This window comes from Apteryx rowi, unplaced genomic scaffold (genome assembly GCF_003343035.1).
Source record: "Apteryx rowi isolate R43461 unplaced genomic scaffold, aptRow1 scaffold_38, whole genome shotgun sequence".
In the NCBI taxonomy this organism is placed as follows: domain Eukaryota; kingdom Metazoa; phylum Chordata; class Aves; order Apterygiformes; family Apterygidae; genus Apteryx; species Apteryx rowi.
The window spans coordinates 4,198,380-4,212,639 of record NW_020450307.1 but is presented as its reverse complement, the minus strand read 5'-3'; the positions used below and the strand labels follow the sequence as shown (position 1 = coordinate 4,212,639).

General features: G+C 42.3%; 2 protein-coding genes across 19 annotated transcripts in view; both read left to right on the top strand.

The window, feature by feature from the left end:
* Positions 1–71: 71 nt before the first annotated feature.
* Positions 72–6,491, top strand: AURKAIP1 (aurora kinase A interacting protein 1). Of its 4 annotated transcripts, none has more exons than XM_026073930.1 (4): positions 72–3,287; positions 4,285–4,376; positions 4,867–5,315; positions 6,338–6,491. In XM_026073930.1, exons 2-4 carry the CDS (start codon positions 4,325–4,327, stop codon positions 6,443–6,445), a joined length of 609 nt encoding a protein of 202 aa, XP_025929715.1. In that variant the 5' UTR covers positions 72–3,287; positions 4,285–4,324; the 3' UTR covers positions 6,446–6,491. The 4 variants fall into 4 exon arrangements, with proteins under 4 accessions (XP_025929715.1, XP_025929717.1, XP_025929716.1 ...); XM_026073932.1 differs by lacking the exon at positions 72–3,287 and adding an exon at positions 3,628–3,678; XM_026073931.1 differs by lacking the exon at positions 72–3,287 and adding an exon at positions 3,816–3,939.
* Positions 6,492–6,580: 89 nt separating this feature from the next.
* MXRA8 (matrix remodeling associated 8) overlaps positions 6,581–14,260 on the top strand; it is a 114,594-nt gene continuing 106,914 nt past the window's right edge. For 6 of the 15 annotated variants that reach the window (XM_026073914.1, XM_026073924.1, XM_026073922.1 and 3 more), the window contains exons 1-2: positions 6,581–8,114; positions 13,402–14,232. The gene's annotated coding sequence lies outside the window, so the exon portion shown is untranslated. The remainder of the gene's footprint in view (positions 8,115–13,401; positions 14,233–14,260) is intronic. The other 9 variants (XM_026073927.1, XM_026073919.1, XM_026073918.1 and 6 more) reach the window with 5 other exon arrangements.

The following is a 14,260-nucleotide window of genomic DNA, read 5'->3' as shown; positions in this document are numbered from 1 at the left end:
CTGTTGCTCTCATGCTCCCTAATTTCATTAAAGTATTTGATTTTTATATTAAATTTACTTGATAGTAGTTTCTTATGAGCTGTATATACCATTGTGCCTCATAAGGAAAGAAGAAATCTGGTCTTGAAAGAAGAGACAAACAGGTTGTAGTACACTTATTTTTAGCTTAAAATGTATGTCCTGAATATAAGTATAGTAGATGTGATGCTGGAGTCCATCCTGGCTGGAGGAGTAATTGGTGCAATGTAAAGTGTGAAATAGAGTGCTTTTATTTAAGCCCTATAAGCTATATCAGTAGATTTTGCTAAAAACACTAACTGCTGAGTTAACCTTCCTCTATCCATTGTCAGCAAAATAAGATTCATTAGAGGCTATCTGTGGTCAAGCTTTTAGGTGCCTCAGTATGACGGTGACAGATAACATCCATCCGTTTTGCTTCAACTTCAATACCCAGGATGTGACAAGAAAACAAATGTTTTTGTGGCCTCAAAAGTAGTTGTTTTAACACTTTTCCTTTTAAGTCCAAACCAGTTTCCAGATAAGGAGGCAAGGCAGCTGAGAGGGTTTGCAGTCAGCCTTCCTCTAGCAACCTCTGGTCTAACAATTTCCTGAGTTAGAAGTTACCTCTGAATTACTGTGTGCCATTTCTGATGGACCTGTCCTTTGCGAATTTAACTGATTTCTTTTTTGAACCCAGTGATGCTTTTGGCCTCTGCAGCTTCCTCTGGCATTCTGTTCTATAGCACAAATTACTTATGTAGCAGGAATTTACACAATACAGTTAGGTTACCTGTTTTAAATGTATTGGCATTGGATAGTTTCGGTGGGTGCTGTTATTTCCTATACAGAGGAGAAGAGTGAATAATTATTTCCTGTTTATTTCTCAGTAGCAGTTGTCATTTTGTACATCTTTATCATATTTCTGATTAGTTGTCTCTTTCTCAGCTGAGATGCAATTGGGAAAGTCAGCTGATACAAGGAAAGTCAGGGTAGGGGAAAAGATACTTGCATGGAGTTGTGCTGACTGGTTTTAACTGGACTAGCCTCTTGTTTAATCTGTTCCCAAATCAGCAAACCATCTGCCTTAACTTGATCTTTGCACACAGAATGGAAACTAATTATTTCATACTGGGTATACTAAAGAATTGAGTAGAAGTCTTAGTATTAAAGTAGCCAAGACAAAATGCAGTATAACAAAGTCATACTATAAACAAATTTTGATCTATCCAAAATGTTTTGAATACAAACTGAAGTAAAACTGTTGAAAGAGGGGCCGGTTTCTTGGCTGGGAGTACATGCACCTCTTCTGACTTCAGTAGAGGTGTGCCTGTTTGCTGTCTGGTGGTGTGATCAGTTGCCATAGCAACAGGAAATGCTGTCTAGCTTTGCTCTGATCAGAAAGTCCAAAATTATCAAATATATTTGATAACTCTGAGGGAATTTACAAGCAAGTAGTTCTTCTGCTTTATTGGGCTGAGTGCTAGGAGCGTAGAATCTATCTCATAGTTTATGGATAGCTGTGGCAGGTTTYAGTAACTTCTTCAAAATTTTACACCCCTTCTGTCCTGTTACTCAGCTGACTCAAACAGCACTAGAAATACATGCTGTTCCTGCAGTAAGTCCATGCCAGAGGCCCTTTGGGCCCCTAAGGGACCCTTCTTTCATTGATTGTGTATATGCTCAACAGTTGCCATCTGCCTGCAGAAGCTGATCCCAGAATTGCTTTGAGACTGGTCAAGAAGACAACCTCCTGAATCCAAATACCAGATTACCATGATGTGAAGCCTGTGGGCCTCTGCCTTTTTTAGGAATAGGAGGCTGACTTCTCAGCTGAAAGTTCTGCATATACAAGGTGTGCTATGCAGTCTTGTTTCTACAGACTGCATGGCTACCTTGGCTACCCTTCAGAGGTGCTCTTTTGCCCAAGATTTGTGAGTGGTGGAGAAGGTATTAAGCAGCAGTTTTCAGCCCTTGATTTGTCAAGTGTCTTGGGAAAAGTGAAAAGAAACTGGAAGAAACAAGCCCATTGGCAGCCAACCTCAGTATCCCGGAAAGGGGTCCCTATGCTGTTAAGAGCTGCATGGGGCCACACTGGGAGCAGTGTGCCATGCCAGCATACTGTAGCATAGCATGGTCTAGCCGTGCTGCTGCTCCGTGCTCATCACTGGCTGCAGCCGGGGCATCGGGTTGGGGCTGGTGCGGGGATTTGTGGGCCCCCTTTGTCCAGAAGGTGCAGGTGACCGGGGTGCGGGGGGGTGGTAGGGCTCCCTGTGTGGTGGTGCAGCCAGTTCGCCTCTGCTCTGCAGTGCCCCTGGCGGCATGTGCTGGGGCCCTGCCCTGCTCCTCGGGACTGGCTGGGCTGCTGGAGCTTGCCCTGTCCAGGTGAATGGTGGAGGGGGGCCCTGAACACAGGTGCCAGCTGGGAGCGCACATCCTGGCAGCTGCCAGGCAGTGCTAGCTGTGGGGGGCAGGGAAGGAAGAAAGCACTTTAGAAGTGCAGAACAGGTCGAGTTTCTCCAGGATCAAGTAGTGGTGTCCTGACAGTAACTGTTTAGGATGTTTCTGAATCCAGCTGCTGAGAAACAATCAGGCAAGACTGAAATCTGGTTCATATGCTGCCTTTCCAGAGCCACAGGTTCCTACAGCTTTTTTTCCCCGCTTCTGCTCTGCATGAGCTCCTGAACTAGCATTCTGTTTGCTTTTACCTCTTGTTACAAGACCTGACACTTGTCCCAGATGTATTTCCCATTAGTGGCTGCACAACAGTGTGGTGCACTTGTGGTACAGGAAACTAGCAGAGACATATGACCTGTTGCTATATAGAAATTTCCTTGCTTAGGTGTTTGTTCTAAAGCTGTTTTAGCTGGTGCTGGGGAAGTTTTCCCTTTCAAGGACAACATTGGGCCCTTGTGTTCAGCAGTGATTTTCACTATAATCCTCTTGAATTAATTACAGGGGGAAGCTAAATATTTTCTTCAATAGGAAGAGCCTCCTAGGAAGCATTACATAAACATATTTTAACACAACTTGTGTACTTTTTGCATGGACTCCCAGTACTTAAAAATGTTGATCTAAAAAGCCAGTAAATCTGCACAAGGGGATGAAATAGCCTTCAGATAGTGCAGGGCCCCTGGGAAGAGCCTGGATCTGACTTCTTGCTTGCAGCAATAGCAACCTGGAAAGACTGGCAGTCATGGCTTAAGTAGGGAGGAAGCTGGCCCAGAGCCACATTCCAGTAACCCTGAGTGGTGATTCCGAGAGCACTGTAAGGCCACGCTGGGTGCATGGTAAGCTTGTGGGGAGCAAGAGTTGTCCTTCAGGACTTGGGGTGGCTTTTTGTTCTTTGTGAGGACCTCTAGGCCCTGTGCTGTGCTTTGGCGGTACATCAGTAGAAATCTCTAAAGCCGAGGGAAAGAATAATTCTAACAGATGAGTTTGGAAACTCCTCAGCTGGCTGCTGAACGGAGGGGGCTCCTTCCCCCGCAGTGCAGCCCGGGGCCTTGGTGGTGGTGCTGGTCCTCGTGGCGTCTCCTACCGCCTCTGCAGGCGCGGGCCCGCGGCGGCGTCCCCGGCCCGCGGCGGGCGCCGGCTGGCGGCGCTGCGCTGGCGGCGCGCGGAGCCTCGGGAGCGGCGGCAGCCGGAAGTTCCGGGGCAGAGGTGGGCGGGCGGATAGGGATGGTGAGTGACGCCGGAGGCCGGCGGGGCTGCGGGGTTTGGGGTGGAAGGGCCTGTGCTCGTGCCCTGCGAGGGGCGGGGTGCTGTCAGGATCCCCGGTCGCCTCCGGTGTGAACTGGGCCTCGAGGTGCAGGGAGCGGCGGGGGCTCCGCTGGCCGGGCTGGGGAGAGGGCGGCCGCCCGCCATCACAGCGCGGGGCTGTGAGCCGGTTCTCGTCAGCCATGTCCCTYCGTTAGGCCGTGCTGCTGTTCCTGATAACCTGAGGTAGCAGACGGCTTTTGGGACATTCCAGTTCCTGCTGTGGAAACAGTGCCTTACTACAGGGCTGGGCAGAAATGTGCAAGTGGGCTTTGGCCTGAAGTTGCCTTGTTTTTAAACTTGAAACAGCAGAAACTGTATTAATCATCTGTGAAACACAGCAACGGGGCTGTAAGTGCTTGTGGGCCAGGCCCCTACAGCAGAATACAGGCGTGTGTTGGTCAGACAAGAAGGATGTTTAGAGCATCTCAGCCCATCGATTTGGGGTTTTGAGTTAAATTTAGAGGATTCTTTTTGAAGTGTCAAAAGTAGCATGTTTGCCACATAGAATAAATGTGCTTATTTTAACAGTCACTACAATATCTGGAAGAGTGAACAAGGTGAAAAAAATATGTTAGTATCACAGCTGACTTCCCAGTTAGTGAAGGCTTCACGAATTGCAGGTAAATGGATATTGTGCAGCCTACTTTTCTGTTTTTTTCTGGGATAATTAAGCTCCCAGAAATTCCTTTTCCAGCAAGCAATGCAAGAGTGGTCAGRTTGTCTGTTGATTCAATTGTCTTGGGATCTTATTAAGTCTTTGGTCTAGTCTGTTGTTATTGTGTAGCTCTGTTTTATTTCCATTAAACTTATGAGGAGGTTCCTTGGCAACAGATAACTGTTTGCAGTCTTTTCAAATTGCACTTTCCTTACACTGCTTATACAGTAAAATTTTGAATAACGTAATTCTAGCAGATAGACTTATGGTAATGTAAGTAAAATCAAGTTAAAAAAGACTTCCTTGTTTTTATGGAGAGAGAATGATTGCTTGTAAGCAGCTTCCTTTCTTAGATTATTTTGGCTATAATTGGTGGTTCTAGAGTGGGGTGGTGCTTATGTTAAGATAATGTTTGAAAATTCTGCCTCTTAAGTGAAACCTTTTTCTTCTCAAAGGACACCTTTTGCCAAGGTCAGTCTCTTCCACTCTTTGTTCTCGTTCTACATCTGTGAAGTATAGCACTCAGCCATCTAATAAGAATGGAACTCAACCTCAGCGATGGTATGTCCTGGACCCTGAACTGGAAGAGATGCTGGTCCCCAGAAAACTATCCATCAGCCCCTTAGAAAGCTGGCTGACAGTTAGATACTCCCTTCCTAAAGCAGAAGTCATCAGTGTTCTTGGAAAAGTAGGCTATGAACCTGTCCAGCGATATGACTGTCCAACATCTGATGTGGGAGCTGATGTGGAGGAAGGGGAAGGAACACTTGGCAACAGGCTTGAATGTAAGAATGTCCTGAAGATCCGCAGGAGGAAAATGAACCGACACAAGTTCAAAAAGCTGCTAAAGCGAAGAAAATTTGTACGGAGGAGGATAAAGGAAGGTCGCAAGAAGAAACGTCAGGTAAGCTTGGATTAAAGACAATGACATAAGTGTGCCTGCTTCACAAACTGGCCTCTGTTTCCTTTAGGTATGGGAGGAAAACTTTGGATAGAATTGATTTAAGGGAAAACAGCAGCAGCTCTGAGAGCCTTTGTGAATCCAGTGTTTACTGGTACAATTTTTTTTCTGTTTTTCTGATTTGTTTGACCTGAACATCTTCAGAAATTATAATTTAGAATATTTCTGTGATTGTAAACAGATATATGTGATAGTGGCTGTGCACGATTTTTCTTGCCTAACAGTAACTTGTAAAGATAAGTGGCTAATAGAAAATAATTTTTCATGTGTGTGTGTGTAAATCATTAATTCATCAACTTCCAATATATCTGGGAGGCTGGTTTAGTCTTAATTTCTTGCCTGTCTTGTCAGCATCCTCAAGTGGTTCTACAGAGCCACTGCAGAGAGAGAATGTCCTATTTTCTTCTTTTATCTAGAAACCTTTTATATTTCTTAATAGAAGGGGTAGGAGGAGACATGGGCCTTCTTTCAAATTGATATAGATGTTTTTAGTGACTATTCAGCACTGCCTTTCAATAGTCTGTTAGGTCTGCCATGCTGTAGTTTTTTGTTTATTTCCTGATAATTTTTCCCCATACTTAGACATCTCTAAATGTCTAAGTACTAAATGTACTCTACATTTAGAGGCTAAATGTACTTTCACTTCAAATTTGTGGGAAGCAGGGTTGAACACATTATGGTGAGGAATCTTCTTAGTTTTCTAATGGTTTTATTATCTATGTTCTCAGTTTTCCTAATACAGGATTCTTAAACAATACTCTCAAGTTCCTCATGTGTTTCAGATATTTTTTCTGCAGTAAGGCTAACTGTATTTTGACAGATAGAACAAACTGCCTAGATAAAAACATTTGTTTCCTTCATGCAGATTATACTTAGCTTCTCCTTGGGCTACTTGGGCAGTGACTGAATGATTGAGTATTACTTCTAAGCTATGTTACCTTTTTTTTTTTTTTTCCCTGTTTCAGATAAAGTTTGAGAAAGATTTGGAGCGCATCTGGAAAAGAGCTGGTTTGAAAAATCCTCCCGCGGGATGGCAAACACCCAAGATATTTTTGAAAAGTTCAAAGCGATAAAAATGAATGTTGACCTATAATTTTAATAAATACTTAAGTAAGCAGATTTCTTTTTCTGAATGTGATGAGATTAGTAGGAGGTCACTTTACATCTTGGTAAGCAGTTTTCTGAGGGCAAACCTGACATGGATGTGCCTTTCCTCCTCAAAAGAATGGTTTGAGCCACTGTGCAGTGACTTGGCGCTGCTGTGTGCAGTCTTGTGCTGTCGCTACCAACTGTGGTTTTGAGCAAAGATATCTTTTAGACTGTAGCTGAATTCTTGAAGTTGCTATTTAAGATTAGACTGAATGGTGTATGGTAAAAACAACTGGCTGTGGGAGATGAAATGCGAAATGAAAGAACTCTTCTGATTGTTAATGTGACTATATAAAACACCAGCAGTTTGAAAGGTTATGTTTAAAATGACAACATTCTTTCATAGTCTTACTATAGAAGGCCTGCTACTTAATAAGTTACAGCGAAATAGGCATTGGATCAGGATTGCATTAAATATTTCTGCAAAAAAGCTTTCATTTTCACTTGCTTGAAGTGTCAGTGTGCAGGTGGTTTAGAAGCATTGTATGAGCAACCTTAAAAAGCAAATTTATTTTTTCTGTTCTGTTTGCACTGAGAAAATTTGTTTGAGCTTGCTGTTCACTAACAGCAAAAACTGCTTTTTGCCTGAGACAACCCTCTTGTAATCAGTTGTTTTTCCATGGTAGAAGAGAAAAATGAAAGCTGTGAAAAATATGGATATTTATTTTAAACCCTCACAGTGGACTTGATATCTGAGTTCTGTTTTGGGTTCTGCTTTGATCTTCTATTTGAGGCAGTTAACTTCCCTTCTGTGTGCTTTAGTTACTGTTTTATCTCAGCAGATAGATGTGGGGTGGACTGACATCTAAGAGAAAAGAGGGGAAAAAAAGAGATTTCTTAGGTTCATTGTGCAACCTATAGGGGAGCTAAGCTGAAAGTATGTTCCTTTTATCTACTAGGAGCAGAATGCTTGACTAAACTGAAAAAGAAGAAAAAAAAGGAAAGAAAGCTGTGGAACTCATTGCTACAAGCTACAGTTTCGTCTAGCTGCAGGAAGGACAGGTGACTCCTAGCATATAATATAAGTGAACTTTTCTGAGGTTCTGCGTGTTGCTCTCTGATGTAGCTAGCAGAAGCCTGTATAAAACAAGCGTTTTTGGATGATGGACGTAGTAGCTTAGTCCATCCTTCTGTAGGCATCCGTGCAAACAGAAAACATCTGCTGCTCTGTCGGTAGATGGCAGTAAAGTCACAGCCCCTGAAACTCCTTAGCGACATCTGCAGAAACTCTCTGGGTCTTTCTGTAGTTATTTTAGAGAAAAGGTACACCCAGCTTTAAAAATCGATTAATCTAGCCAGAGAACTGTTGGCAGCATGAGAACTGTGTTGGAATCCTGTAGAAACATGCAACTAGCACATTTTTATATATTTTTTTTTTCCAGACCATATATTAATAGTAGGTAATTTTGATCAGATAATTAAAAAGACGTTTCTTCCTCTTCATGCTTTCCAAAGGTGCAGTTGCTTTTAACCAAGACCAATAGGACTCCTTCTTTCAGCCTATTTTCAGGATTTGAATAAAGATGATCTCTAGCCCTGTTCCTTAAAAGCTTACCAAACAAGAGAAGATGGAATGTTGATTCTGGCTGACAGGTGTGTGTTAAATATGCAGAGTGCATCTAGGTATTTCTAATCTGTCAGTACACCTTCTCTGCACAAGGATGCATAGATGAAAGGCTGGGACCTGAGACAATTAGCACCTTTGGAGTAAGGTCCCTGTCTCTTTCCCCCGATCACATTTGTCCCAGCGCTGTTGTGCTCTCTCATTCCTACTACTTCTCTTACAGGCTGTTAGTCCAAACTTGTCATTCTTCTGTCTAGGGAAAAATACTAATCAGTTCGCACATTTCAAGAGCATTTCTGGCTGCTGAAGTGTTGGGATGCCTTAATAATTACATTGAGTAAAAGGTTTTACAAAAGACAGCAGTAGCATGCCCTGTTTCATTTAATGGTGATGTACCTCTGCATTACTATATGTTCTTGCCAACCAGAAAAAGTCAAAGTCCTGGGGTTTCTGCTTTTATCTGAGAAGTACTGGCCTATCATTCAAATTTTCAGCATAACAAAAGTGACCTTGGATAGCTGCAGTTGATTCCAATTTTGAGGTTTATTCCTGCTTTATTTTCCTTTTGTTTTGCTTAATGGCATCACTTGCATCTTTGTTCTTTGTTTCTTCTGTTCCACTGCAAGTGAACTCATATATAACTCACTTATATCACAACCATTTTGTTATATTAGGGTATCTCTGGTGAATTGCAAGTCTCTGCTATGTAAATTATCTTATTAAATGGTTTGCTCTCTAAATAGTAATCCAGTCCTCTAAATGGTAATCTGCCAAGTGTAGTCATTACTTTTACATCTATTAGACATAATTACACAACCATCTATGGAAGTCTGGAAGTACAGTGTAATTTAMAAAGGGATTTGTAAACCAGCCCTAGGAAGTTACTATAAAATTACATTCTAGTGACCAGACTTAGTCATCTAAATGCCATATAATCCTTTTTGCTGAAGTACCTCAAAGCATGTCTGAGGATTTATATTTTCTTTCTGTGGTAGATACTGCAAAGACTCTTTATCTTATGTGGCACTAATCAGGTAATATACAGTGTTACATAAACTTTCTTTAACTCTTGACCACAGTATGCAATTTTCTACTCTTTTTTACTTTTCTTTCTCACTTTGCTAATTAGGGAGAATGAGATAGAAGAAAACTGGATCTATTTGTCTGCAGGGGGAGCACTAGTACATAATATTCTTTACACAAAGCTTTATTATGAGTTGCTGTTCCTTCCAAAAATATACACATATCAGTCTACCTGCACATTTAATAAATGTACGCATGTATGTGCATGTGTAGTTGTGGTAGCAAAAAAGGCACTGTAAATAGGAAAGGTTTGATTTTTATTGTTCTCAAAAATATTTAAGGCTTGTAGATTTCTCCTTCATCTCCCTATTATTCTGCTGTTCTGAGAGGAAATGGTTGAAAGTCAGCAGGAGGCTGCTAGAGGAATTCATGCTCTGTATTACAGAGACTGGAGATACCCAGTGAAGACAGTGATTTATATTTGAAACCATGCCTGACAGCTGTGGGTCTGGAAAGATCACTCAACACTGGAATGTGAAACCAATTATACTCATGCTTACACCCCTAGTTCTTGGATTGTGCGCACTTATATGCGGACAACAAGCTCAGTTAGCTGAGCAGAAGATAGTTTTATCACAATGATTGGGTTTGTGCTGAAATGAGATGATGTCTAAAATAGGAATTCAGCTGACTTCAGAAGGGATGAAAATTCTGAACTTTGTTTCTCCCAGCCAAAGCATCATATTATAAACTTAGCGGGCTTTCTGCCTTTCTGAAAGGTCAGAACCCAACAACGCAATATCAGACATCTGAYATAGGATTAATCTGTAGCAGAAGTACCATCTCTTTGTAGTGCTAGTGAATAGTAGGTGTTAGCAAAACCTGAGAGTTTAGTTGTCTCCTTGACCTGGATAGTGATGGCTCTCACTAATGTAGGAATTGGGTGCATTTTTAGGAGTTTGCTTTAGAAAATGTGTTGGTCAATTGCATCAGTATGGACCTCTGAAGTTTTTCAGGGGCTTCTGGCCATAAAATAACAGCTCTTCCCTTCACACAAGTGAATTCAATATAACTTACAAATGGTGTGTGGTAAGATTTGCATCTAGCCAGACTCAGTGTAGTCCTTCTGAATGCACTGAAATTACATTGATTTCAACAGTTGAGAAATGGGGCCCGTTTGTATACGGGAAATGGGACAATGCAGAAGAACGTGCAAAGATCAGACTGCTTGCTCCAGTTTTTCTTCAAGTATTGTGCACAATCCATGATAGGTTGCTCAGCAAAGTGGGGGAGAAGCCCAGAGCAACGCCTAGTACATTGCATACCTATACAATTTCTTTGTGGTTCACAGTGGTGCAGCTGAAGAGGTGTTATCAATGACTGGAGATTTTTAGAAAGAAGGCTAATGCAGTTGAGATATGTGATCCTGATGAGAGAAGAGAAATTATTTAAATTATGTTTTTATAAATGTTGCAGCCACACTGAGAAGTTGATGCTCTTTCAGTGCAGATGAGGTCAGGAAGCCAAGAGGTTTGGTCCATTTGGTAACAAAGATTGAACCCCAAACGGGTGAAAGGTTGAAACATGTATAAGTATCTGAAGGGAGGTTGTAAAGAAGATGGGGCCAGACTCTTTTCAGTGGTGCCTAGTGGTAGGATGAGAGGCAACGGGCACAAACTGAAACACAGGAAATTCCATCTGAACACGAGGAAAAACTTCTTCGCTGTGAGAGCGACTGAGCACTGGAACAGGTTACTCAGAGAGATTGTGGAGTCTCCTTCCTTGGAGATATTCAAATATTCAAAAGATATTCAAAAGCCACCTGGACACAATCCTGGGCAACGTGCTTGAGCAGTGGAGGTTGGACTAGATGATCTCCAGAGGTCCCTTCCAACCTCAACCATTCGGTGATTCTGTGATTTATAGTGTGTATAAACTGCAGCAACCCATCAATTTGGCTTCATCTCTTCCTGCACAAACTGCAGCTGATTGTAGCAGTTATGTCTACTTAGAGCATTAGTGGATGATCTACTGGGCACCTTTGATGGCAAAGCAAGTTCCTGCTATTCAGGCAGTGGTATGTGAACCTCCAGTGGTCTGGAATCTGTGGCAGATTTCAGCTCTGTATGGCAGCCATTGACTCTAGTTCTCCACATAAATAGGCTTCTTGGTAGTTGTCTACTGTAGTTTTGGCTCACTTCAAATTTTTTCTGTTCATCTCTGATTGATTCTGCCCTAGGAAAAGGGAAAGTCCAGCAATCAATACAGAATGTTCCATTCCTTTGGAAATCTTGAATTTACCCCAAAGCATGTTGAATAGTCTGCTAGCTGGTAAAGCAGCCCTGAGGCCATGGAGGCAATGAGCCTGAGCTCATGAGTAGCCTGTCAATTAATAGTGTCCTTGGCACAGCCAGACGGGCAGTTTGCTGGCTGCCCAGGGAGCAGTCATGTGGAGGAGAGATGGAGTAGGCTGTAATGATAGCTTCTCCAGCTCCCTCTCTTGAGACCAGATCTGAAGCTGATCCAAACCAGGATCTGCATAGGTTGTAATGGGGCTGGGGACTTTACACTGAAGAAAACACTGATTTTAATTGAGGCTAGTTAGAGACATGCAAAAGGTTTGGGTATCCCTTCTTCAATCTTAAAGCATGGGGAGGCCTGGAAAAAAATCTGCTACCTCTTAGTTTATGCTGGTACTACCCAGACAATGAAACCTTGTTAGGCTAATGGACTTCCTTCAAAGAGTCCAGAGTGAAAGAGGCCTACATTATGTTTGTTGGCAGTGATTTCAGCTATGATTTCATGGGAGCAGGCATGTGTGTATTGAAGTGCTGAGGACAGGCTGTGGGATGCCCAGTAAACCTGGCTGTACACAGCTGTAGCGGCAAATGTAAAGGGAGACATTTTTCATGCTTTTGTATTGGCTGCTGATAGGTAATGTGCCTAGGAACCTGGGCTTCTTCACTAGAGCACAGGGCTGATGCTGCCTTTGCTGTCTCAGGATTTCCATGCATACCATGGCTCTGGCACTGGAAGCCCGGTTCTTTTTGTGTCTGTACTGTGGGCACTGTTGTTCTTTCTTCTGTTAGTAAACTCAAGACCTGTCTTAGATGAAGGGGTACATGCTGTCAGGCCCATGTCAGGGAATGTTTATGAGCATTTGGTGTACAAAACACACCTTTTGGGGAACTATAGGACATTGCTTCTGCTGTTACTGAGCTGGCTTTTTATAGGAATTTTTAAAAACCCAGGAGCAACATTGCCCAATAATTCCTGAGCAGAAACAACGTGTACCTTTGCACTGATGAGTTAATAGGCACACCTTCATATTAACAACAGTGTCAAAAAGATACTAGGATAAGTAGGTGTATGTACATTGGCTTCAGTAGCTCTGAGCTGGTCCTTATCAAAATATGAAGTCAACTCTACTTTTGCAGGTGTGAACCCCAGTCCCTTTCTTCCAAAGTTAATAAACCACACTTGTTTACACTAAGTGAAAATCTTGCCAGAGTGATCTTACTGATCCTGCAAGCATCACCTGTAGATTACTAAAATTACATCCTTTTTTTTTTTTTTTTTTTTTTTGCCATTCATGCTGTTCTGCTGTTGGCATTTCTGTTCAAATTTTAAAATAACCTGGTTTGAGTTTGCTTAGGTGAAGTGTGGTCAATCATTCTCCAAAAATATCAGCACTCAATACTTAATCTGGAGCTTTGCATTTGCAGGACTGAAACGGTTTTGAAGAAGGGATTCTGCTCTTCCCACTGAAAGGAGTTTCAATGACTGCAGCTCATGCAGACATCTAAGTTAGCTTTAGGCAAAAAGAAAGTGTGTTGGCTCTCCTGTGGAGGCCTCCTTTCTTTCTTGACTTTCACCTTAAGACAGGGGAAGAAAACTGAAACAAGGAGTTCTGTGAATCAGCTTAAGGCYATCTGATACATCAATCTTGTGTCAGTACCCTGAAGTAAGACTGGGTTTTGTAGTCTTGCCCACAGCATGAGCGCTAATGCATCTTTCCTCTGCTCTTTTCTTATTCTCACAAAACTTGTAAGAACTGTAAAACTATGAGACATGTCCCCCACTCTCAAATGTAGCCAGAACTGGCTATTATGTTTCAAAATGACAAGAAGAAGGGAGAAAGAAGCAGTTTGGATGGATGGATGATTATATAATTGCATGTGACCTGTTTCCTTAGGAAATCTGGCTAAAATTTAAGTAGAAATATTAGAAATTGGGAAAAAATAACAAAAAAATAACTAACAGATTTTTCTTTTTCACTTGTTCAATAAACAGGTCTTCATGCAGCTGAGGCAGGTCTTGTGCTGAGGGAGTGTCACTGCCTTTGGTATGTCTCGGTCTGGAGAGGACTTAGCACTCTGGGAGTTTCTCAGCAGCAGCAAGCATTTTTGAGTCCTATATTTGCTTGTAAATTCATTGCTATTAAGCCAAGGATGCTGAGGCCTGAGCAAGGAGTTGGCACATGAGGTGAAAAGTAATAACTTGGCATTCCTAAGGTTTCTTTTAAGGGAACTAGTGATTCAGGGCCGGATGCTTCTGGTTGAGCTGTATCACCAGCCAGTGAGGAATTAGTTAAATTTGAAGAATAAGCAGTTGTGGAAGAACATGCCAAAGAAATAACAGTAAAAGGGTTTAGAACTGTTATGGTCAGCAGTGCGACTGTGTAAACAGCACTGTGTTACTCACCAGCTCCATTCCCTGGATGCTTTTGAGTCAGAGCTGTTTCCTCTACTGACAAAAGGTTTTCACTGCTCTGAGCACTGAGGGAGCCAGTTCATTATGGGACAGCCATCTGGAGTCTGTTCAGCAGCAGAATCACTATATACGTCCTGAAGGCAGAATCTGTGATTGGTCACAAGCATCTTCCCCCAGGCTTTGTGATCTTGATTTGGCTTCCCAGGTCATTCATACTGTTTCAATTATTGTCCAGAAGATGTTTCTGCAAATGATCTTTTCCATGAGCTTTCCATACAGAGGTCTGAATGGGCATCCTCCAGAGAACACTCAACATATAATTTTACTGTCTTTTTGTGATGTGGGAGAATGACCTATTTTATTGTCGGCATCCTGCTATCTCTAAGACATCCTACTGTGGGCCATCAGAAGGTAGGACAGAGCTAAATGTGTCCTACTT